We start from the raw sequence: 25,140 nt of genomic DNA, 5'->3' as shown, positions 1-25,140 counted from the left end.
GAAAACAGGAACTATCTACACCACAGTGCACAAGGGAAGACAGGAGCAAAAATAAAACAGAAACAAACTGAGACTACCAAATTTAAGCTATCAAAGACGGTGCAGAACAAAATCATAAAAATACAAAGCGGAGACCTAAGGATCATGACACAACCAAATTATTCAATCTATTTGCTGCATTTTGTGCTCCCCTTAGAGTGGGAGGAAATTTTTCTACAATTTTTTCCTTCCACTAAACTTTCCACACATCTGCGCGGACACAGCAGTCTCAGAACAGCCTGGTCGGTTAACAATAATATTTTGTGGCTGACTCTCTAGTGAAGAGTGTTACTGAATTGAAATTAAAATGAATAGAAATATGGCTTAGTGTGAATGTTATATTAGTGTTTTACTTTGAATTATATTACTGTAGCAAAATCTGTTATCTTTACTTTCATTTAACATCTTTAAAAGTATTTTTTTTTACAGTGTAACAGGGAAGAATATGCTTGCCCTTGACCGGTTTTAGTCCACAGGACTTCAGTCACCTTTACTAAATCCAGCCATGTGACTGTTTAGTTTGTTTCTTGTATCCTGTGCTTATGGGCTACAGGCAGCAGGAGTGTCATCTTCCCACCAGAGCAGATCAGGAACAAGCTGCAGCACCTCAGCTGCAGTAGTTTCTCCCATCACAACACCAGTCTGGCCGCAGAGAGAGGGGACAATACTTGGATAAATTTAGCTCAGGGTCCCAGACATCCACATTGCTGCTGACATGTCCGCGTGCTGTCATCCCGAACCCCAGCGCGTGCGCTAGTACAGTCCACTGCAGCTGACGTCACATCCAGCATGGCCGTCAAGGTGACTCCGTCAATATTTCTTTATCAGAAATGTGTTTTAAAATGCGGTAAAAGCGGCCGCGGGCTTTGCGCTTTGGGGTGCGGAGGACGTCTAATCTGCGCGGAAGTGTTGGGGTTAGAGCTTCAACGCAGCGGAGTCCCCTCCTCCCTTTTATTGTATTATTGCTCTGCATCCTAACATATAGGCGCATCTCCCTGGCCTCAAATAGACAACTGTTATTTCTGTGCTCTGTTGCTTTTGTGCATGTGAGAGATTTGTTTCAAAGCTGTTAAAAAGACGCTGGAACTAGTTATTTTTGCTCGAGTCCTGTGATCGATCCTGCTGAGCCGCCTGCGTTAAGAAAAAAAAAAATCAAAGCTGAAAAGTGAGAAACTGAAGTCCAGTTTTGTTGATGACAGAGATTTCTGTGTGAATCTTAATTTTCAGATTTTCAGACAACATTGTGTTCTTCTGAGAACTTTTTTTTTTTTCATGGAGATTTCAAACTTGTGTGTTACAGGTGCAAGCCACAAGAAGAGCTGACCCTAATGAGTTGAAGACAATTTTTCTGAAGGTAGGTTACAATTTTTGTGTCTCACAAAAAGCACAGATGAATAGAAAAACACTTTGTATGCATGGTTTGTTACTTTATCTGTCAGTTCTGCTTTTGCAGTGCCTGGTGTAACTCCATCAAAGGTTATATAAAAGGTTTTGATTACCGTCAGATCCGCTGTAATCTAGAATTACTGTGTACATTTTGAAATTTAAGCTTTTTACAGAATTTTGTTTCATCCTCTTTTAAAAGCCTTTAATAAGACTCACATTCCTGTCTAGTGGAAGTTTTTGAGATGGACAATGTGGCTCTTTTCCCAGGGTAAAATAGCCCTGGGGGCACCATAACTAAGTTTTCTACTTATTTGCATTTCCCCATGTTAGGGTGAAAAGTGCCCCTCAGAGTTGTTCACAGTGTAAAAACTTTAAATGGTTGCTGGCTAAAGTTGCTATCTGATTTATAGTTTTTGAGTGTGTCATTCAGAAGAGGGCTATTTAACTTATTTTGTATATATAAAGAATTAGGGCTACACTTAATAATCTGGGCTGGTCAAACTTGAAACAGAGATTCTCTAAAGTAAAGCATTTATTCTATTTTTGAAAACACAAAAACCCACTTCACTGTCTTTTTTTATGGCATTAGCACCACCTTAGATTTGTTGTAGCACAGAAGGAGGAGCCTGTCAAGCAAGTAGTGCTACTGCTGTTGTCACAAACCTGTAAATGCGTTTACTGTAGATATGCATAATGTTTGGAGTAAAAACATGTTCCTGAAAGACAGGAGGCTAGAGTTGCTATCAGTTTCTCATCGGGTCATTTTCTAAAGGGCTATTTTATGGGTTTTTGAGGGATACGGGCTGCATTTTTTCACCTCTAGTACAACAACTACAATGCTCTGACTGGCTCAGTTATTCTAAATGGCACAAAGATTATTTTAAACACAGTTTGGGATTTACAAAACAAAGTCATTTCAAAGGCCATTCAATGACATCAGATTGTTGTTGGTGTGCAGACCAAAGGGGTTTTCCCAGGGTTGAATTTAGCCAAGAACTTCCACTGTTCTTCGTCTTGTCTTTAGCTTTCCTTACCCTCTGAGAGCGTCTTGTTTGGAGTGTAAACTTGTCCCTGAAAGAAGTGACTCAGTTTGAAATGCCGGTCTCCTCGTATTGCCCTCAACATCCCTTCACTCAGCTGTAACAGCGCTGTTTAATTTCAATGCATATTCAGGTGGAAGGGTTAATTATTCACTCTGACTGCCTGTATAATTTGATTAAGAACTACTTGAGGCCTACTGTGAGGGTGAATAGATACACAATTGTGACGGAGAAGCACGGCAATGGGTTTGCTTGAAATTAATATTTTCCGTCTAAAATGTTAATTCAGCAGAGCGCGTTGAATTGTAGCTGTGAAAACACTTATGGTTGGAGGGGTCTCCTCCCACGCCCTTGCTTTCTCTCTTTGAGTTTGGCTCGGGCCCATGAGCATGGCCTTTCTGCTGCTGGTTCATGCTCCCCTTCTGCTTCCAGAGCTATCTTGGTGCCAAACATGAAACCCTACCCAGTCTCTATAAATGACTGTTCATCTTGAAGCCCTGACACTAAGATCAGGTTTTACTTCAGTCATGCAGAGTAGCATATTTTCAAAGGTTGATGCTTTTATTTATGTTGCATCCATCTAAAGCACCTTATGGAAAATCAGAGATTATATATCACTATAAATGCTTTAGAAGGACCTAAATTATGTTTTTAATATTTAATAATTTTTGCTATAAGGATGATATGTTTAGATAAAATGGTATTTTTAAAATAGTATCTTTTTGTTTGAAAATTGTTGCAATATGAATGATTTAAAGACTAATCATTTGTTTTCAATAACATCTAACAAAATAAACACACATCTGTCGGATAACCTTTGGTTATGAAGAGCAGGATTTAACAGACTATAAAGTTTTATGTGCTAAAAAAAGCCAGCTTCAATGCTCCATGTGCATTTGGGTTGGTGATATCACAAGAGGTATAAGAGTAGAATCGATCTTAAAGATTATGGTACCACTGTGTAGAATACAGATTACTCCTGCAAAATGTGAATGTGGCTGAAAACATGCAAATAAATATACCATACCAACTTTATTTATAAAGCACTTTAAAACAACCACAGTTGATACAAAGTGCTGTACAATTTAAAAACAACATAATAAAAAAGTAATTAAAAACAGTTTAAAAACAAAAACATACAATTTAAAACTAGATCCCACTGGTGTTGAAAGCCAAGTAAAATAGATGGGTTTTAAGACGAGCTTTAAAAGTGGACAGAGAAGGGGCCTCTCTGACCTGCAAAGGTAAGTCATTCCATAATTTGGGGCCCATAACAGAGAAATATGAAAAACAAGACAAAGACAATTTAAATCTAAATTAGTTGCCTTTTACCTTTTGTGATGTCACCAGAGGCATGTGGGATTTGAAGCTTGTTCTTGGGAGTGTTGCTTTTAATTGTGAACAAACAAATAGAATCCAACAACAACACTTATAAAACTTATGTCTTGAAATATGTGTTTTGCTGTTTTTTTACAGAGCAGCCTGGCAAGTAGCTTTAAGAGAGAACGCTGATGTGAAAGAATGTGAACAGTTCAGTTCTACGTGTCATTACAGCCCAAAGCACAGCATTGTATAGATTTTAAATGCGCTGTAGTTGGAATGAACTGAGATTCCTTTGTTCTTGTAAAACACAAAACCATATTGTGACACAGAAAAGAGATCCCTATAGAGAGGGAAGAGCTCCTCATCTTTCTGTGCGCACAATGGAGTTTCTACCTTACAATTTCTCTGTCTAAAACGACATGTCAATCCACGCTTACCGCTGTTTACAGCTCTGTACATGTGTCCTCTGCAGTATGCCAGCGTGGTGGAGGATGGGGAGCATTACATGACCCCCGGAGACTTTGTGCAGAATTACTTGGGTCTGCACACGCAGCCGCAACACAACCCCAAAACTGTGGAGCTGATAGCCGGAGTGGCCGACACCACCAAGGACGGGTGAGTAGAGATCTTGTCTTAGACTGAAATGTTTCAAAACACGCTCCTTATTATTAACATTGAATGTTTTTTTTTCTTCTACACTTTTCATCCACACACACGTTTGAGAAGTGTTTCAGCTTTCATTTTGTGCTCCAAAACTATTGTTTTCTTTATCAAACTTGCTATCGGCAGAGATCTGTGAAAATTCAAACTAAAGCTGCGAAGCACCGATCAGTGTTTCCTGGTTTCAGTCTCTAGTTAAATTCCTGTTTTGATTCAAAAAGAAAATTTTACCCATTTGTCAGTGTTTGTTCTGTCTGCCTGTTTCCTGCATTGCCTGTTCTCCATTACTTGATTGTTCCATTGTCTTTCTATTGCTCTGCTTTCAGTTGTCATTTCATCCATCCCACGGCCCAAGTTCCCATCTCCTATTTCTTTGTAGCATCCATTGTGTCATGTCTGACTATGCTTTATTTAGAAGGGGTTTTTTCTTTTTTTATCTCGGCTGTCTTGATCTGTTCCACATATTTTTCTTTTCAATAAAATTTTTGTTTATCTTAGGCAAAACTAATTTTTGTTTTTTAATTCTGCATTCAGAGCCTTTCATCTACCCAATAGTTTGAGCAGAAGCTGCCTCCTCCTTCGACGCTGATTATTATAAATTCATATTCTCTGTATATTTTGTCTTCAGTGTTCTCTCAAAGTCAAATTTAAACATCTGTTGTCTTATCTCTCGCCCTTCGACAGGTCTAAATATTTAAATTAAGTTGGTTTCATATTTCAGATTTAAATGATAGTGACCTTGAGTTTCAAAGTAAATAATTTGCTTTTCACTTGATCTGTGAAAAGCAAACAAAGATTTTATTAAAATCTTTGTTTTAGATTTTAATAATGACGTTTTCACATATTTACAGCAGGAGATATTCCCCTTGTAAAAAAATGACAGTGGCTGATCAGTTCTCTAAATATTTGACTTTTATTATTCTGTTTTAATCCCTCAAGTTAATTTTTTTCTACATAGACAAGATATGTGCTGTGAGTGAGACTGAATGTGCCCTACTATCCAAGTTAATATAAATATAACTTTAATGCATCAAATTGGAAGAAATGATGCCAACAAAATCTAAAATGCACTAATTGGAACTACCCTGAAGTTTTTTGTTTTAACTACCTTAATGCTAGGCTTATCTAATGGCTTCATGCCCTTAATGCCAATAGCTTGTTTGATCTTATTAGGTTTATTTAGTTGATTATTCAAGCTGGCATGGCTGCAAATTTGTAATTTTACTGAAAAAAATCTGCTCTTTTCATTGAGATTACATCTTTTCTTTCTCATCCAAACAGACTGATCTCTTTCCAGGAGTTTCTGGCCTTTGAATCGGTTCTGTGTGCCCCTGATGCCCTCTTCATAGTGGCCTTTCAGTTGTTTGACAAGACTGGCACAGGAAACATCTCTTTTGGTACGTACATGGTATGAAACATGCTGAGAACAGCAAGACACTTTTTAGCTCTTAATTTTCTATGTTCTCCAAGAGTTAAATAAGTGCTTTGTAGAGCTTCAGAGCAGGACAGGTGAGAGTATCGATCAGTGTTTCGACACAACAACGAAATATCTGTTTTTCAAAAGAATAATAAAAAAAAAACATAAGAAATTCATCCCATCTCTAAATGTTTTCGCCTGCCCTACCTTGTCTTTTCTTTTTTTCCTTCCTTCCTTATTTTCTTTGGTGTGCTTCCTTCCATCCTTGTATCCTTCTTTTTATCCTTCTTTTCTTCTATCCTACCCTCTTGGTTTCCATTTTGCCTCGTTTCTTTTCATCTTACCTTTTCTTCCCTGCCATTCTTAACTAGCAGTGAGGGTTACACAATACAGCACAAGAAGTGTGTCATCAAAGGTCACAAGACTCCTTCTTGCCTCTTCTGTTTGACCTTTTGTAAGGACATAGTTTGCATGTTTCAGCTGAAGTTGACATGGCTGACTTGACTGGCTTGTGAAAGGACCATACAGCCTAAAAGTGTCTCTATTTTTTGAATCAACCGAGTTGTGAGAAGGTTGCTTTAAGCCTCTGCTCTCTACACCTACTCACTAACTCGACTCGGTGACTACATCCACTGCCAGATCAGAGGTGTTAGAGCACTACATCGACTTCAGCAAACAAAGGCCTTCTAGGGAAGTGTCAGGCATTTATTTAAAGCATTTATGAGATAAAGACAATTGAATGGTGTGATAATACAACTGGATGCTGGATGTTTGTCCCTGTGGTGTTTTATAACCGCTTCTTAACACTTTTCCAGAGAATGTCAGAGACATCTTCAGCCAGACGACAGTCCATCACCACATCCCCTTCAACTGGGACTGTGAGTTCATCCGGCTGCACTTCGGCCACGAGAGGAACAAGAATCTCAGCTACGCAGAGTTCACTCAGTTTCTGCAGGTAAATATTTCGTGTCAACCATGTATACATCAGGACTCCCAGGATTTATCTGCAGTGTCACTGCAGAGACTAATGTCTGGGTTTCTCACCCACAAGATGGCCACAAAATATAAGCCTTCATAATTTTTAACATCTGATATTTTGAGAAGTTTTGCTAAAACATACCTTTGAGTTAGAGCTACACAATTTGTTAAATCACAGTCAGTGTCACATTATCAGGAACTACAAGTTAGCAATGACAGAGGATTGCTTCGATGTGATATTTTTTCTGATTTTATATCTCAAGTCTTCTCTCTGCTTATTGAAAATATGCAGTTGAAACCTGATGTTGAGTAAAAAGACCAGTGCACTTTTTTTCTCACTGTCTGAAATAGAAAATAATCAAACTTCTCTTGTTTTAGTTTAATTAGAATGACCGAAACGATTTTTGTTTGCTAAATGACACAATGATGAGCTCTAGAACATGTCAAATGTTGATTTAACTCCCACTTACATGAGACATGGAGGTCACTGCTTGACACTGTGAAAATGTAGTAACGTGATGAAGATGGAGACAGAAAATAATGCTTTAGAATAAAAGCAACATAGATGACTACAGCCTTGCACATGACCTCACCTCCTTAGGTTTACCAGCGTTGAGTAATGTGCCTGTAAAGAATCCAAAGCTTGTTCTTTTGTGGGACTTGACCTGAATCTGAGTGATGGTTTTGCGGTGGGCAAACGGCATCGGTGTATGTGCGGAGGAACCTGGTCCGGACTTGAGGGCTGTGGTCTCAGGAAGAAGCTGGGTGGGCTTCTTCTCTGCTTCACTGCGGGATCCCTCACAGCTCTCTATGGTTTATTATAACTGACTCTAGTTTCCCACAACTGCACAAATTATCCTCTTGTGTACAGAATTTCATACACTGATGTCATTATTGTTGTCTCCTGTCATGGCCAGGAATAGTCAGTTAGCGATGCAATAAATCTAAGTAATTACAAGTGTGTCTATTTAGCTGTTGTTCAGAGCTGCAGCGCTGCCGCGATGTGCATTTGACTGAAACTGCAGCACTGGTGAGTATTAGCTTTGTCAGCTGACGAAAACTCATCACGTGCTTTCAACAAGACACGGAAGAAAAGCAGTGGAAGAAGAACTCAATTTGAGAGCCAATCCAATAATTAGCCAAGTGTTTCAGTGACGGTGCTCCGCTCTCCTCTGGTTCTAGGCAATGGGCTCCGACAGCAGGGTTCAGGTTCCCCAGCATCGTCTCCTGATTGCATGGTTGTCATATTATATCATGTCTCTTCAAACACACATCTGCCAACCACTGGGCAGCTGTTCAGCTCTCAGACGAGGCTTCTCAGGGTTCTGGACTTCATGTCATGAGTCACTGGAGAGAGACAATAGCCCATGTGACACTTTAGCATCTGACGGCTTCTATATCTGTGGAGATGAAAGAAAGAAAGCAAAGTATCCATCCATCCATGTTCAGTAAGCAAGAATCTGCCATCAATTTGTAGCAAACGTTTCGTGCTTTACAATTTATCCAAAAAGATTTCACAGTTCCGGAAATTTGACCCGATAAAAGCACTCGCTTTGGAGTTTATTGCGCTAGATATTAGCAGTGATTCGGTTCGTCTTTGCCGTTTGCATCCACCTGTTTTTGCAGGAGCTGCAGCTGGAGCACGCTCGCCAGGCGTTCGCACAGAAGGACAAGAAGAAAAGTGGCACCATCACTGCCTTGGACTTCAGCGACATCATGTCCACCATCAGGCACCACATGCTGACTCCTTTCGTAGAAGAAAACTTGGTTTCAGTGAGTCGTACTACGCACGGGTGACGCTATTTAAAATAAAAATCCTGCTACTCTGACTTGAGCTGACTGTTTGTTCAGGCTGCAGGAGGCAGCACCTCCCACATGGTGAGCTTCTCCTACTTCACTGCCTTCAACGCCCTCCTCAACAGCATGGAGCTGATCCGCAAGATTTACAGCACCCTCGCCGGCTCTCACAAAGAAACCCTCGTCACGAAAGGTGCTTCTAATCACCTCCTGAAATCCGGCAATCTCCTGAATTTGACGTGTGCTATGACACCTGGCTGTTCGATCCTATGTTTAACTTTCTCGACAGAGTGGTGTGAGTGAACACACAGGGAACATTAACTGTAGCACTAAATTACACAGGTAAATGAATGTTTTTAATGTGGTAATCCGATGACCCCTCCTCTACATGAGTAGCTGATCCTGTCAGTCACATCTGCTCCCAACTGTGTTGTCCATTGAGACCCAAACATCAGACTTCTCTCTCTCTCTCTCTCCATAGTTTTTCCTCCATTTAGAGAAGACTTTGGGCTAATAGTATTTGCAAATAGTAGCAACATTTCGTCCAGGCTTAGACAAACACTCACTTTTCATTTTTTCTGTCATGCAAGGCATGTCCACGCAGTTCTCTATGTCAAGCCAGCTTGCAGGTTGCATTTGTAGAGCTGACGGAAAGGTCTTTTTCAGGAGAAGCGAATAACTAACTCTTTTCCTTTCCTCAACAACTACCATTAGGTTTCCTTTTAGAAAGACCACCCGATGGCCACTTTGTTACCTAGCAGGCAGCAGCAAAGAACTAAATTTGAAGCTCAAATAATAGAGCGATGCTTAGAGAGTGGATGTTCATGCGGCGAGTACTTTCAGAGAAGGAACTTGAGCACATGAAAAGTAGTTTAAAGGTTTATACTTTCCATTACATGCCTTTTCAGCAGCAAACACATAAACCAAGATAACAACCTAAACACACAAAGATCAGTATTTGCAAATACTATTGTAATTAAAGCCTACTGTAGAAAACACCTTTTTAAAAAATGATTATTATTATTTCCAACTCTTGGCCTCTAGCTTGGCTTTTTGATGACTTCCTTTTTTCCTTCCTTTTCTTTGAACCGCAGAAGAGTTTGTTCACGCTGCGAATAAGTTTGGTCAAATCACTCCTATGGAGATAGACATCCTGTTCCAGCTCGTCGGCCTCCACTCTCACTCTGGGTAAGACGCTACATCACCAGCATGCAACAGTGTTGATTCGAAGCAAACCAATGTTTTCTATTAATTCATTTGTCTACAAAAGTAGAACAACCCAAGGAGTAGAGGTTGCTTCTATCAGACTGTCCAGGGTAGGTCCAGTAGCTGACTTCCATCCGTGTATCATTTACCAATTTGAATATTTGATAGCCAAGCAACCAAGGAAACTACCCGTGCGTATTTAGAAAGTAATTCTGCTCACTTTATGCTAGAATTAATATCTTATGTTTTATTTGTAACTGATGGTCTGTGAAATGGTTTTGTATCACACAAAAAGCTCATCACAGTGGATTAAAATGAAACAAGCTCGCTTAAGACCTCCCGGCTGCAAAACCCAATGATGCTATTGGTTACAGACCTATTTTCTAAACGTGTAAATGTTCCAGTGATCGCAGTTTGGGACATAACCTGGAGGTGGACAGAACATAATCTGACCTCAGACTACCAGGTTCTTCTTAAATAAAGAATCCAGAGTTATTTAAAAAAAAAATTACTGATACATTTTTCTGTAAAAAGATGCATATTGCTCTAAATCCAAACGCCCTCTATGTATGCTCACTATACAAGACTCCACTGCTGAAGAAAACGCAAGCTGGAACACATTTAAAGTTTCTCACTGAACTTTTAGGCTAGCCATAGAGGATATAGTCGAATGAAGACAAAAGGTAAAGCTCTTTGTATGTTTTTGCACTTTTTTGACCTTGTCTATAAAGAGCAGAACAGCATAAAGTTATTTTCTACACAACAGTCCCTTAAACTAACACTATATTAAGCAGGTGTTTTATTACATTTTTCGTGTTAGTTTGTTAAAAGGAAGAGCAGGATTAATTGATGCTTTTGTGTTTCAAATAAAAATGGTTAAACTGTTACATGTATTTGGGTTTAGGGTTTTTTTTTGTATAAATATGGTGACACTTAAAACTTCAGTTTTTTTTTTCTGGAGCAACTTCAAATTTACTTTTTGCTTTTTTTTTAAATTCTTGCTTAAATAGAATAAACATGTTACAGGTCTTGTTTATTGGCTGTAAAGATGAAGTTGATGCCCATTTAGCTTAGTAACAGTGGCTCCACTGGCTTATTTTTACAAGACAAACATAAAACATGGATGCAGACTTTATGATGCGTCAGCCCAGTGGGGAACATTTCTGTCTCAGATATTCTGCAGCGAAACACTTTCATTTACCTGCCGCGCCTCGGGCGTTTATCCAGCTTTGTTTGTGTGTTGTCTATGCGAGTTTGAATTAAAGATGCAATAACTTGAAGTTATTTGGCAGTAAAAAAACGACTGGAAAATCTTACATCACTGGCTGCTGCAGCTCGGTGGAGAAGCAGTTTTTATTTTTTATTTTTTCCTGGCCTAACTCCCACTTTCGCTTCGTTAAGGCGGCTGAACAACGCAGACATCGAGCGAGTCGCGCCGCTGGAGGAAGGAGCCATGCCGTACCACCTAGCTGAGACTCAGAGACAGGTATCCTGAGTGACTTCTCTAATACTCCTCGCATCCTCCTCCAACTGGCTTTCATCAAAGCCTTTTCCTCTTCTCTATCTCCGCTTCCCTCTCAGAAAAGGGAGCGAAGAAAGGCAGCATGTTCAGGCTCTGAATTAGCAGAGAGCCCGTGTTTTTCTTCCCTTGTGAAGTGCATTTCTTAAACTCCCAGATAAAAGTACACCAATTATAGTCACAGAAGAGGAATGGATTGTTGCGTTGCGGCTCTCCATGAAAGGCTCTTCCTATTTTATTCAGTGCGGCTGCACATACGCATCAGCTGCAATCACACATCTGAGGCGCTAATAAGAGGCTTTTATCACCGTGGGGCTTGAGAAGTTTTAGAAGCCTTTAGCGAAGTCTGCTAATGGCAGGAGGGGAGTGGGAGGCAAGGTGGATGTGGGAGAACAAAATAGTTCCTGCCTCCACCGGATAACACGGCTCTGTGTCAGAGCTTTCAGACCACTCGTGCTCCAGAGTCTCGCGCTCAGAGGTCTGGAATTTGACTCCTTCTGGGGAGGCGGGCGGGCGGCGGGTTGTGGGGGTAGCTGTGATTCTCAAGCCTGCTCTTCAGTGGAAGTAGACTAATTGTTTAAAGCCTTTGATCAAGACCTCGATCTTGTTAGCATGCGGCCTTCACTGGAAGCATCTGGGAAGAGGAAAAGAGCGATCTGCTTTGCTCCCTTAACGTCTCGTCTGGGGGAAGTTACTCACACACCCCCAAACTGCGCACGCTGGTAGTTTGAAGAGCATGAACACCTCTTGAAGTTTTTCCACATGATTTTAAGTTACAACCACAAACTCTAGTGTACTTTGCTGAGAATAAATGTGACTTTCGTATCAACTTTGGCCAGCCTCCCTATCCATTGTGAAGAGAAGCATACCCACAGCATAATGCTGCTACCACCGTATTACACAGTGGAGACGGTATCTTCAGGGTGATACCCACGATATATGATATTCAGGGTGATATTCAGTACAGGGTGTATTGCATGTAGGCCAAAAAGTTCAGTTTCATTCACATTTTTACTCCCTCCCCTACATAACAAGAAAATCCTACACACTGACTTTATGACTTTCTTTGCCAAATGCCAAATTTGTAGAGCAAACGACGAATAGATGTCCAGTCACTCCTAAGCTGTGGATCTCTGCAGCTCCTCCAGAGTTACTATGTTCCTGTCTTGGCTACGTCTCTGATTATTTTTTTATTTCACCTTTATTTATATACTGGTATATCTTGTTGAGACACAAGGTTTTATTTTCAAGAGTGACCTGTTTGTACATGGTCACCGTTTGTACATGCATACAAACTAAAACACACTAGAGTTATTTCAGCTCATATCGGTTAGCTGAAAAAGTATAACGAAGGAAAATAAAAGACTGTAGAAATAAAGCAAGAAGCACAGGGACAACCATTGATGCACTAAAGTACATTTAAAATCCTTCAGTTCAGTGAAGCTGCACAGCTTGTTGCAGTTTGTTCCAAGCAGAAGGAGCCTTGTAAGAAAATGCAGTTTTTCCAAGTTCTGCACGTAAAGAAGGAATGCTGAATGTAATAAAAGCCTGTGTGGAGGCCGTGGTTGCTCTTTCCAAATTAAAATATACCAATCCGGTTGTCTCCATGTGGAGCGTGAGGACCATTTAACCAAAGTGTATAAAGTGCAATGGTGGGAAGGAGTTTCACCTCCTCAGAAGCTTAAACTGTGATAAATAAACATCCAACATCTGTAAAGAGCTAACAGGAGCATTCATATAAATGTCTTTATGTAAATGTTCTTATTTAAATGAAAGTTGTGATTTATTTTGATAGAAAATAACCCAGATTTCAAGCTGAGATGTATTATATTAATTACATGTCATTTAAAATAAAGACTTTGATCAATCAACTATCTTAGATATATACAGCAAGATGCAAATTCAACATCTTAGTGGATAGGTAGTAATGCCACACTCTTTGCATTTTTGGACGATGCAGATCTCTGTAGAACATTATATTGATTTATGTCTTCATCCGGCTTCAGCTTCTTCAAAAGATCCCTGCCAAACCTGTGAACTATTCACAGAACAGCTGGATTTATACTCAGATTAAATTACACACCAGATATCTTTATGTAATAATTTGGTTACTCCTGAAATCGACTTGTTTCACTGGATTTTATTTAGGGGTATTAGAGTAAAGGTGGCTGAATACAAATGCACAGCGCACCTTCTTATTTATATTTGAAAGTCATGAAGCGTAGTTTATGTCCAGGGCGTCATGATCAGGTGGGCACCATTCTTACTAAAAAAAAAAGGTTTAACGTATCTTTCAACTAAACCCCAAACTAATTTTCCATGACTTCTTCATAGTAGCATGCCCAGTCACCAAGTATTGTCGCCCCCTAGTGTTTTCCAATGTCCAAGCAATGTAAGATTGGTATAAAGCTGGCTAAAGTTGGTGGCTGATATATACCTTTCAAGCCTTTACTGAAATAAAGGGCTATTTCACTTTTTTTAATCATTTATCATCTCTACTACAACGCTTAAAATGCTGTTCAAACACTTTCTTAGAACTCGATTTGAGATTCATGAAAGCTTCTTTTTTTTCTATTTTTTACACACAGAATGGAGATTTTCAATGCTTTTTCACCATCAGTGCCATCTCAGATTGAGACGNATNTGAAAAACACAAAATAAAATCAGGCAATCTGTCTATTTTTCTGCTTCAGTTCTTAATGTGTGGTAAGAGACAGGGTAGGTGGTGTTTTTTTGCTAGAATGATGAGTCGGTGGGTGTGTTTGGGGCTCACCAATTGCAGCAGAACCAGAACTGTTTCATCTTCACTATTCTGTCCCAGATTATGTCTCTCTGTAACACACAAACTCAAAACAAAACGCATTACAGTTTGTGAAAGTGACAAAATGTGGAAAGGCTGAAGGAATATGAAAGTTCTCGCAAGGAACTGCGTCTTGTGTAGATTATTATCTGAACATGGGAACGGGTTGTTGGGCTAATCTGTTCCCCTGCACTCCAGCGGAAACAGAGAACATCAAACACCAGTACAGAGATGATGGAGATAGGAGAGAAATCATACTTTTAAAATAAAAACCAAATGTTTGGATCACAACCTCCAAGATGAAAACATATGTGGAAAACTCCGCCACAGGTCCACGCAGTCACCCGGAGCTAATCTGTCTCTGACATTTAATACCGACTGCCGGTGAATCAGACTGTACATGAAATGTCCACATTCCATCTCCATAACATTTTTCTTTCCACAATGTATCCGTTTCACTGTGGCTTGATAGCCCGCCGGTTCATGATTAGCGCTGTGATCCAGCCTCCATCTTTCTCCAGATCCATTTGACCGCCGGTGTCTCTTTCCTCCCATACAGCACGCTCACGAAACGTCTCGGCCCATCTGGCTCCAGGCTGCAGAGTCCGCCTACAGGTTTACCCTGGGCTCAATCGCTGGAGGTGAGTGACATGTCTACAGCAGAGGCCCCCGGCCCGCCCGAGGGGTAACCTTAGCCGCCCCGACTGGCGCAACTGAGGCCCCGGGGCCGGCCATTGTGTTTTCAGGGGAGAGGGGCTGTGATGTGAGGCTCCGGCATTGTGCTGCCGTGCCACCGGTGGCTCCAGGCTGTCTTTGGAGACGGAGCTTTGGAATGACACAAATCTTCCGGAACCGCACTCCGTGGAATCTCCCTCTCTAATTACACTGGAGGGAGCAGAAACAAGGAACCACTGACATAACCAGCCCACAGACAGGAGCTCGCTCCGACCCTGTGAGTGTGCGGGTCCACGTCGTCGTCACTCGGCAGTGGCCGATTCAAGACGGGGCCCGAGCGAGACGTCTGTCGCGAGATGTTACGGTGAAACTGCAATTTCTTTGTTACAATGAGTTTTTTCTCACTTTTTAGGCTCTTTGAATGGTTGAGAACAATCAGTACACCAACAACCGATGTCAGACAAGATGCAGCATGTGCAGCTGAGAGCAGGGATTTAGTGCAGCTTACCTCAGCACCACTCTAGGTTGCAGAAACCAGTCATTTCAGGTTCCTAAAGATGCATTTGAGCTGCTCATGTTGTTCAAGCTGTGAGAAGATGGAGACAACAACTTAAAAGATAACAAAAATGCATTGTTGGATGTATTTTAGCAGGTTGCATCTCTGCAACTCTGTGTGGATGACACTTTAACGTCGCATTTTATTAATAAAATACCCTGAAAAGACGACCAAGGTTGACCAAAGTGCTGAAGAGCAACATTAAAATAAACAAATAAATACATAATGGACAATTATTGTATGTGATAAATCTGAATTATTGATGGTAGAAACCGACAGCATGGCTGGGATTGTTGCTTTTAGTCATTTTCTCCACTGTTTATTTTTATGGCTAATATTTGCATTTGTGGGGTTTTTATAACAGCTGATCTAAACACATAAATGAGTTCTTATGGATTTTTTATTGTCACTTTTTATTGTCACGATAAATGCAACATATATTGTGATAACATTTCAAGTCTACGTTGCCCCCCACCAGTGGAAACAACCACGGCATTCAGAAGCTCTGTCACCTCTCGACTTGAATCCTGTTTTTCTTTGAGAATTCAAAAAACACAATGTCGGCAAATATTTACACCCTAGAAAAAGATACATGTCAGATCTCTGCTTGGGCCACTTCAAGATATTAATATTCTTTCCAGTCAGAAATAAACCTATTGTTCAAATTAAAATATACATTTAAACCTAAGTCTAGTTGTGGTATGAATAATTTTGTGGGGAGGAAGTCAGTTCTCTAAAAGAAACATGAAAAAGTAAGATTTGCAAAGTGAGTGTTTGGAGTGGCCATCACAAAACCCTGATCTCAGTCCTGTAGACAATTTATGGACTCATCTGAAAAGGAGTGTGTGAGTGAGGCGGCCTACAAACCTGACCCAGTTCCACCAGTTCTGTCAGGAGGAATGGGTCAGAACTCTAGTAAACTATTGAGGGGGGGCGGTTGTGGAAAGAAACCCAAAATGTTTGACACAAATCATACAGTTCAAAGGCAATGCTACTAAATATGAAGGAATGTATACAAACCTCTGATTTTTAATAATTTGATAAGCAAATCTTTGGCGTTCTTTCTTTCATTTCTGCGACATTTAGCAATTAGAAAAAAAAGCGGTCAATCCAAATGACCCAAAAAGGAGAAGTTTCGTCTGATTTTTAACTCGTCTTGACAAGTTACACTCCTTCAAAAGTCCAGATTTTTTACTTTTCTTCATTAAATTAGCCCAAAAAAAATGGATTCATCATCCTGCAGTTCAAAGATAAAATATAAATCTCCTTAAATACTGCAGTTCTCTTTTAACCTATGCAATTCTCTACTGTTTTTGGCATCAGCACTGACCGCTTGTTTGCTCCGCAGCCACCGGCGCCACTGCCGTGTACCCCATCGACCTGGTGAAGACTCGGATGCAGAACCAGCGCTCCACGGGTTCCTTCGTAGGAGAGCTGATGTACAAGAACAGCTTCGACTGTGCGAAGAAAGTGCTGCGCTATGAGGGCTTCTTTGGATTTTACAGAGGTCATTACATTTCCATAAATACTTTTTAAAATTTTTTTAACAACACGTGCATGTGGATGGTGCAACGCGGCCCGCATGATGGGCAAGTATCAGGGAGCTAATGTCAGGAGCATGGTTTTCTAATTGATCCCAGAATCCTTTGCCCTCTGTGTTCAGCAGCAGCCCGGGGTTTTCATTATCTCTGTACCTGGGAGAGTTCCCTGAGCGAAAATGACCAGCGGTATTCATGTACCGTCTGATCTGCCTCTGTCGGAGTGCTGATAATAGTGCTGAAGGCTTCTGATATACAAGCCCTTCACCCCCGGGGCTCTGCTGCTCGCGAGGGAAGTCAAGACTGCCATCTACAGCTGCCTCCATCGCTGCAGCGTCTTATTTCTCCCTCTTGTTCACGATAAGAGGCCGATCGACTCGGGAGACAGACACGCTCGGCTGTTTTCTGGCCGCATACCAGCAGCGGTCACTCAGCAGCTCCTTCAGAAGTTTATCTGGTTTGATGAAGGACGGGCGCTGAAGCAGTATGGTGGCTATCGCCACTGTAGCACCCAGATCCCCACGCTCCCCCGCCCCTCTTAATCTTGTGCATGGCCACACAGCTCTCTCTGTTCCCCACCAATAGCTGGATCAACGGATCCTATATTCAGGAGCAGTCATTTCTGGACTTTTGTCCAGTTTCAATGGGATCTTTTGTGTCTCGCATGTCTCACATGTATCAGCGACTATCTGTAAATATTTACAGGTTTGTTTTAGGCTCCCAAGAACCCTGCTGCTCGCATTGTTCTGGTTGTCAACGGATGTATTCACACAGCCAAGATAAAAATGAGCACTTATCTCAAGGCAAACTTTGAGTCTCAGATGCTATCTATGAATAATATTTTGCAGGTCTCCTCCCGCAGCTCATCGGCGTCGCCCCGGAGAAAGCTATCAAACTCACGGTAAGTCATTCCACCACGTAGCTGGAGAAAAAAAAAAAAAAAAGTTGATACGAACGAGCCTCTGAATGAAAGAATCTGAGCAATCTAAGATGTGGCTGCAGCTCATGTAAAATTTACTGTCTTGCTTTAAAGATTGACTCTCATTTGGCTCATTTTTTTTTTCCTGAATATTTTCCCTTTTTGTTTTTGTTTTTTCCAGGTGAATGATTTCGTCAGAGACAAGTTCACCACACAAGATAATACCATCCCTCTTCTGGCCGAGATTCTTGCTGGTGGATCTGTAAGTGTTAAATTATGTCCTTAAATGAACCAAAAACTAAAGAGCGGAGTTTATTTCATTTATGTAGCATCAGATCCTTTTACAGTTGCTCCCACAGGTCTGCACATCCCTGTTAAGATGACGGGCTTTTGTCATGTGAACAATGAAACCATGATGAACCACGAAGAGTGTTAAAAAAAAAAAAGTATAGAAAAGACGATTTTCTCGTGTTGTAAGTGAAAGAATCTGTCTGTGGAACCAAAACGTTTTAAATCAATATTTAAGAGTTATTGACTTAAACCAAGCTCCCATGACTTGCTGAAAAGTTACTTTTAATTTAGTTTTGTCTTATTTCAAGTGCACTAAGATGTTTGAACTGGAAACTGGACAAGAATACATACTTTACACACCACTCATAAACTTATGAATTTGAAGGCAATCAATATAGAATAAACATCAGGTTCAACATTTCTAAACACCCTAACTTGTATTTTGTTAATTACCATCAAGTTTAGTCGCTTTCACACACTTTCTGTAGACATCATCAAGACTCTGGTTGAATATCCAATCAGATATTACTGGCAATATTGTGCATTTAAACTGGCTGGATTCTCTGCTGCTGAGGCAGATTTAACCACAGACTCTCCAAGGCCCTCTGGTCCGTTCTAGAAGGACGATATCTGCCTGATTTATTAATTCAGAAAAACATTTGTGATGTTTTTGGGGAAAAAGTTATCCTGCAGCAACAACCATACTTGTTCAAGCATTTAAAATCATTTAGGTGGGCCTACTTATTCATACCAAACTGTCCCACATCATTATACTGCCACCAGCATGCTTAACTATTTGTGTAGTGTTAAGTTTGAAAGCCTCATTTTGACTCCTTAAAATGTGCAAAGATCATATAAATATTTCCAATTTCCAGTCCAAATATTTCCTCATCATCGGGAGCTTTGTTCATTTTGGATGTGCAACTGTGAGAAAATAGACTGAATAAAATGTTATTTATTTAGAGTTTTTGTTTTCATCCATCTGCAATTACCAGCCTGTTTTGTTCTCTGACTCCTTTGAATCTTAGACCACAAATCCTACACAAGCAGCTCTGTACCGTGTTCTGAGAGCAGCGTTGGATTAAAGATGTAATTCCTTCACTCAGAGCAGATATGAGAGAGGCTGAAAGAATGAAGGCCTGCAGGTTGGACTCGGAGGAGCGGGGTCTTTGAGGTTGCGACCCCTGTCAGAGTGTAATTGGAGGAAGAGGCCCTGGAGGGTTCTGGATGAAGCAGGGTCTAGCTCAGCGTGATTGAGTTTGACAATGGGGTCCAAACCTGTGGCGCACGTCCCGGAGCAGGTCTTCACGGAGGACAACCAGGGTGTCCCATCTCCCAGCTGTTCAGAACCAGAAGTTTGAGTTTCTCTAATCGGCTCTGAGGGGTTCCTGTTAATTGTCTCACATACACACACACACACCACACACACACTCATGAAAGTTTAAATTCAGTTTAATCTGATAACTCCCTGAATTATCACTGCAGAAGATGAAAGACAGGAGATGAGTGCATCAATCTTCAGAGCAGCGGATATTCCCCCCCTCTCCGCTTTGAAAACGAGCTTTTTTTAGCTCGGATGTTTACAGATAAGACCCCTGCCCTGAATGTCAGCGGCAGCCATCCTGGGGCCTGATTAGATTTGGGGAGGGTGATAAATGTGCCAGAGTCAGAGGGTGCCATGCCTCCAGGGCACCGCTTTCCTGGACTGTCCTGGTGATTCAGCGCTCTCCCCTGGGAATAGGGGTTGAATTGGGGAAGTGTGCGGGGCGAGGCCGGGCCGGGCCGCTCACCCTGCCACAGGAGGCGCCTGGAGGGGAGGCGGCTGGGGCAGAGGGCTGCTGCCAGGGTCACAGCCTCCCAACCATGAGCCAGTGGCTTCTCCTGCTCTGCTCTGACCCCGGTTGTTCCTCCATCAATGCCGGCTTTTTCCTCCTCCTGTCAAGGCCGTTTGGAAAACAGGGCGAAAATAAAGCAACTTTTGTGCTTAAGTTTACCGAGATGATTTAAAAATTCCCATAAGGAGGGGGAAAATGCTTACACCACCATCTCCGTTCTCACCCAGAGTTCACCCCACAGGGGTTGGAGAGACAAAACCCACTCAGGGAATATCTGCGTGTAAACAGCTTTTCGTATTTGTATATGTGCTGCACTCTGTAGGCTGGAGCCTCACAGGTGATTTTCACCAACCCACTGGAGATCGTGAAGATCCGCCTGCAGGTGGCTGGAGAGATCACCACGGGCCCCCGGGTCAGCGCTCTGAACGTCATCAGGGACCTCGGCTTCCTCGGCCTCTACAAGGTGGGCCAGCTCCACAGGATCCACAGCACAGAGGAACACCTGACCAACAATATGTGCTTTCTATTTACTTTACTGCCTAAAACAGGGATACATGTTCTTGCTTAAATTTCTAAATGTTTCACCCAGTTTTTGAGGCCATATCTGGTATCCTATTCAAACAATTATCATTGATGTTCTTGATGTTGTTGAACATTATTATCTCTCCACTTGAACTGTAAAAGAATAATGACCAGCCAACACACCAGGAATCAAGGGGAGACATGAGTGTGTCCATTTTTTTATGTGTCACTCATATTAGTATTACTATTATTATTATTATTATTATTATTGGAAAATATAAAATGGGAAACATTCTGAAAACATTAACATACTAAAATACTAAAAATACTAAACTTGTCAAGACTTTATGCATAGCAGAAGCAGTCAGCCGTCTAAACTTTAATGGATTTTATAAGTCATATCAACACCAAGTCAGACTTATCCATGAAATAGAAAGAACTTGATTAAATCTGTAAAGGGTTTATGCACATTTGTAGACGTTCATTCAGTCCACCTGAGTCGATACACAAACGCTGACTTTCCTGACGTCTGTTCCACAGCTTGTCATTGTTCAGATTGAACGCAGAGCTTCTGTGAACATTGAGTTTCAATTCTAGCCATCATTTAGGTCAGAGCTTTTCCTAGGCTGTTCTAACATATCAACATGCTAGCTCTAGCTGTATCTTTAAAGTCGTTGTCCAGAGTGACCTTGTTTTCAGCTCCTTCCATTTTTCCATGCGTGCTGATGAGAATGACCCTGAGCACAATGCTGCCACCACCATGTTTCACCATGGGGTTATGCTAAGAGTGCGTCAACATTTTGATGTTGACTGATTCTCTTCTCAGTCGTGGCTCTCAGCAGCTCCTCCAGAGTCACTCTTGATGTTCTTCTTACCCAGCGTGCCGGTGAAGGTGGGCGGCCATGTCTCTTCCTGAAACATCTAAATATTTTTTCAATATATAAAAGGACACTAAAAACCATCTATTATTTTCTTTCCATTTCACAATTGTGCCCCCACTTTGTGTAGGTCTGTAACACAATAAAACAAAATTTATTATATGATTTATTATATGATGATGTGATTGCCTCAGTCGGTTCCGCTCATCCTCTATGGAAAAAGCTCATGTATTTGACTGACAACAGCTAGAAAAGTTTGATGTTTAATTTAAAATAAGTTCAAACCTCACTTGAAGATAGATTAAGAATATGATGATTGAAAATGCATTACTTCTCAGTGTTCATCAAATGAAAGAAACAAAAGCATCTTAAACAGTCAAATAATTTTCATCTTTAAGTTTCTGCAGATGAAACACTTCTGCATTTGAAGAAGCAGCCGTACGTTTTTCGATGAGAAACAGAAACCTGAACATCAGATGTTGTGCTGTTGAGTGTTTTCAATTTTCCAAAATAGTGTTAAACACGCAGACGGTTGCTGCAGCCAACAAATTGGTTAGGTATTGCGCTTCACTCCTGCTCCCCTCCAGATCCGTGTGGCTTTACTTACTGCTTACGACTTTTTTTTTTTTTTTTTTTTTGAGTTGGCTCCCTCTTGGTAAGAGAGCACACTGCGGTCCGTGATGGATCTGTCTCCGGAGGCCCGGTGCTTCAGCTCTCCCTGGAGCCCTTCAGCCCCATCATCATTACTAAAGCCCCTTTGCAGGCTGAATAAATCAGCTCCCCCAGCCTTTTAATCCCTGCAGACGAACCAGCTTTACCTCTCTGCTCATTCATCAGTCTCTGAGCTGATGTATTTGTTTATAAAATGTTCTCTTTTTTTTTTTTTTTATTCTTGATAGGGAGCCAAAGCTTGCTTCCTGCGTGACATCCCCTTCTCTGCCATCTACTTCCCGGTTTATGCACACACCAAGCAAGCGTTGGCGGACGAAGACGGAAGGCTGGGTCCGCTGCAGCTGCTTACTGCCGGAGCTATAGCAGGTAACAAACATCTGGGAGGACGGCGCCGTGTTGTGTCATAAATGAACGCGCCAGATTATCTGCTCGGAATAAAAAATAAAAAAAAATAATAAAAAAGAAAGCACGTTGGTTTCCTTCCTGTTGTTTCCCCCATCAATAGACCGACTATGTTGTGATAGTTTTCTTCCCATCACACCGTGAAGGTGTAGCCATTTTGGTCTCTGTGTGACTCCACCTGTGCATACCCAAACTGCTTCATTATGTCTTTGTGTGGCAAACAAGGCGTACCGGCGGCGTCGCTGGTGACCCCTGCCGATGTCATCAAAACCAGGCTGCAGGTGGCAGCTCGAGCGGGCCAGACGACGTACGACGGAGTCATCGACTGCTTCAGGAAGATTCTCCGAGAGGAGGGGTTCAGTGCATTTTGGAAGGGCGCGGGAGGTAAGGCACTCCTGCATCCATCGTTCCTTATCGACTGCAGACGAGAGAAACTGACCTCGGGTGCACTTCTGCCTTCCGTTAGCTCGTGTCTTCAGATCGTCGCCGCAGTTTGGTGTGACCCTGGTGACCTACGAGCTGCTGCAGAGATTCTTCTACGTTGACTTTGGGGGACAGTAAGTACTTTGGGTGTAGAAAATGAGAAGAAACACCTGCTCTGTTTCATGCACATCTCAACAATGTCTTGGGCGGAGAGGGGGAATATTTATGACATTTTCCATCAGCTTCAGAATTTACCTAATTTTGGTGGAGGTTTGAGAGGCCTGATTAGCATAGTTGCAATTCCACCAGATATTTGCTAATTGTTGCTGGCTAGTCTGAAGGAGCTGACCAGGGTAGTCTTGGGGAGAGGCGCTCTGTGATGTGAAGGCTATGCTTGAAAACTGCAGCTCTGAAGAGGAACTGTATGGAAAAGGCGGTGCTAGGTGAGAGCAGACATTCAGGCACCCCCCAAACGGTTGCCATGGGAGATTAAAGGATTTCTGAAACATACATTTCCTCTGAAAACGGAAATGGCGGCATGCAATTGCAATCCCAGAGAAAGTTTCAATCACTCTTATACAACACTGTCTGCTGTTCACTCATGAAAACTCTCATTAAGGTTAATGTGGTTGTAACATGAAATGAGGAGAAGCTTGATGGGAATGAGAGAATATACAGCTGGAACCAGCAGTCTGTTCATGAACTGAACTTCTTCCCCGATTACAACGGTTTAAAACACGTTTGACAAAGTCTGGTTTGGACATGCAGTGTTTTAATGAAGATTATCATTATGATATCAACTTTTCTGTGTGCATGAGAGAGAATAATCTCCCTTGGGAGAGATCACTTTCGCTGGATCTGAACCAAGCATCAATGATGGAGCCGTTCACTCACTACCCATCTCTCTTTCTCCAGTCGTCCCGCTGGCTCCGAGCCCATTCCCAAACCCGCGGTGAAGGATTTCCCCTCTGTGACCGCCGACCATGTGGGCGGTTACCGTCTGGCTGCTGCGACCTTTGCCGGCGTGGAGAGGAAGTTTGGTTTGCACCTGCCAAAGTTCAAGTCCTCTGGAGAGTCCAAATCTGAACCTCAGCCGTCCTAAACAAAGTCGCAGCGGGGAGGCCCGCACGCTCCTCCGATTTCAAGTTAATCCGAGAAGCCGTCTTTCTTCAAACGCTGCATGGGTGTGGCTTTTATTTTCTTTGCATCGCTTGCACAACTTTACTGTACATATTGTACTTCTCGACAGAGGGACATTATGGCTCAGCGAAGAATCACTGCTCCTTTTATTTCGTGGTGTGTGACAGCTTTGGTGTGCATGGGTTATATTTATCAAAAATGTACAGATATTTTCAAAATATTTATTTTGAAATTATGACCAGGGACGCAGGAAATAATTTAAGTGTATTTATTGTATTTTATTGAAATAAATCATTCAAAGTGTTTCTACTGTGAAATGTACATTCTCTGTTCCCCCTCCCCCCCAAAGTTTTGTCTCAAAACGAAGAATCTAGTCGGATCCCGTCACTTTACATGTCAGCTACGAACTCGGCTGAGCAGATACAGGATTCATGACTTCAGCCAGGAGGATTAGTACAAAACAGCATCAAAGTAGAAATTAGTCATGTCTAAATGAGCAGAAATGACAACCTGAGCTGCAGCCACAGGCAGAAACTAACACACACACACACACACACACACACACACATCTACGTGAAACGTCTTCCATTTTAACATTTAATGATTTTAACTATCTGAACCGATCTATAGTTAATCTGGAATATTGTTTCAACATACAACCTTAACCTATTTTGAAAATAATTTGAATTTAATGCACATTTTTTTATCCACATGAGCCGAAATTCTGCATGCAAGTATAAAACACGTGGATAGAAATGAAACCACTCTAGTTGGAGTCGTCAAAACTCAAAGACGGAAAATTGGTCAGCATGTAAAAAAAAAAAAAAAAAAAAAAGCCAGGAATTTTAAACATACCACAAAGCTGGAAGATGATTTGTTGATCAAAAAAGAAAAATCAACACAATGAACTGCACAGAGGACCTCAAAAGTCTTCTAGAAAAAAAAAATGTATCCATGTTGAGAGCAGAAAATGAAGAACTGTTAAGCAACAATGACAAGAAATCTGTTTGGAGGAGTCGAGGCGAGGCTTTTAAACTGAACAGTGGAGTAGCCCTTGCATGGTAGTGGCAACATTATGATATGGGCCTCATGAGCTTACAGTGGTACTGATGAACCTGCTTGGT

The 25,140-nt window shown here is 41.5% G+C and overlaps 1 protein-coding gene across 2 annotated transcripts; it reads left to right on the top strand.

Annotated features, from left to right (window-relative positions):
* Positions 1-626: 626 nt before the first annotated feature.
* On the top strand, positions 627-24,479 carry LOC106955329 (calcium-binding mitochondrial carrier protein Aralar1). Of its 2 annotated transcripts, none has more exons than XM_015045443.1 (18): positions 627-840; positions 1,340-1,393; positions 4,261-4,403; positions 5,730-5,845; positions 6,681-6,820; positions 8,470-8,616; positions 8,695-8,833; positions 9,735-9,828; positions 11,248-11,332; positions 14,725-14,806; positions 16,745-16,903; positions 17,783-17,835; positions 18,035-18,115; positions 20,302-20,442; positions 22,279-22,417; positions 22,679-22,837; positions 22,920-23,010; positions 23,792-24,479. In XM_015045443.1, the coding sequence occupies exons 1-18, from the start codon at positions 829-831 to the stop codon at positions 23,976-23,978; spliced, it is 2,022 nt and encodes a 673-aa protein (XP_014900929.1). In that variant the 5' UTR covers positions 627-828; the 3' UTR covers positions 23,979-24,479. The 2 variants fall into 2 exon arrangements, with proteins under 2 accessions (XP_014900929.1, XP_014900937.1); XM_015045451.1 differs by lacking the exon at positions 627-840 and adding an exon at positions 909-1,054.
* Positions 24,480-25,140: the final 661 nt, after the last annotated feature.

The sequence above is a fragment of the Poecilia latipinna genome, unplaced genomic scaffold (genome assembly GCF_001443285.1).
Source record: "Poecilia latipinna isolate Pla-1442-1.1 unplaced genomic scaffold, P_latipinna-1.0 Scaffold37, whole genome shotgun sequence".
NCBI classification, from domain to species: domain Eukaryota; kingdom Metazoa; phylum Chordata; class Actinopteri; order Cyprinodontiformes; family Poeciliidae; genus Poecilia; species Poecilia latipinna.
This window is presented reverse-complemented; position numbering and strand designations above follow the sequence as displayed.

Coding starts and splice junctions, on each gene's coding strand:
- LOC106955329 (XM_015045443.1), top strand. Junction 16,904..17,782: donor CTTCTTTGGATTTTACAGAG/GTCATTACATTT, acceptor AATATTTTGCAG/GTCTCCTCCCGCAGCTCATC. Junction 20,443..22,278: donor GCTTCCTCGGCCTCTACAAG/GTGGGCCAGCTC, acceptor TATTCTTGATAG/GGAGCCAAAGCTTGCTTCCT.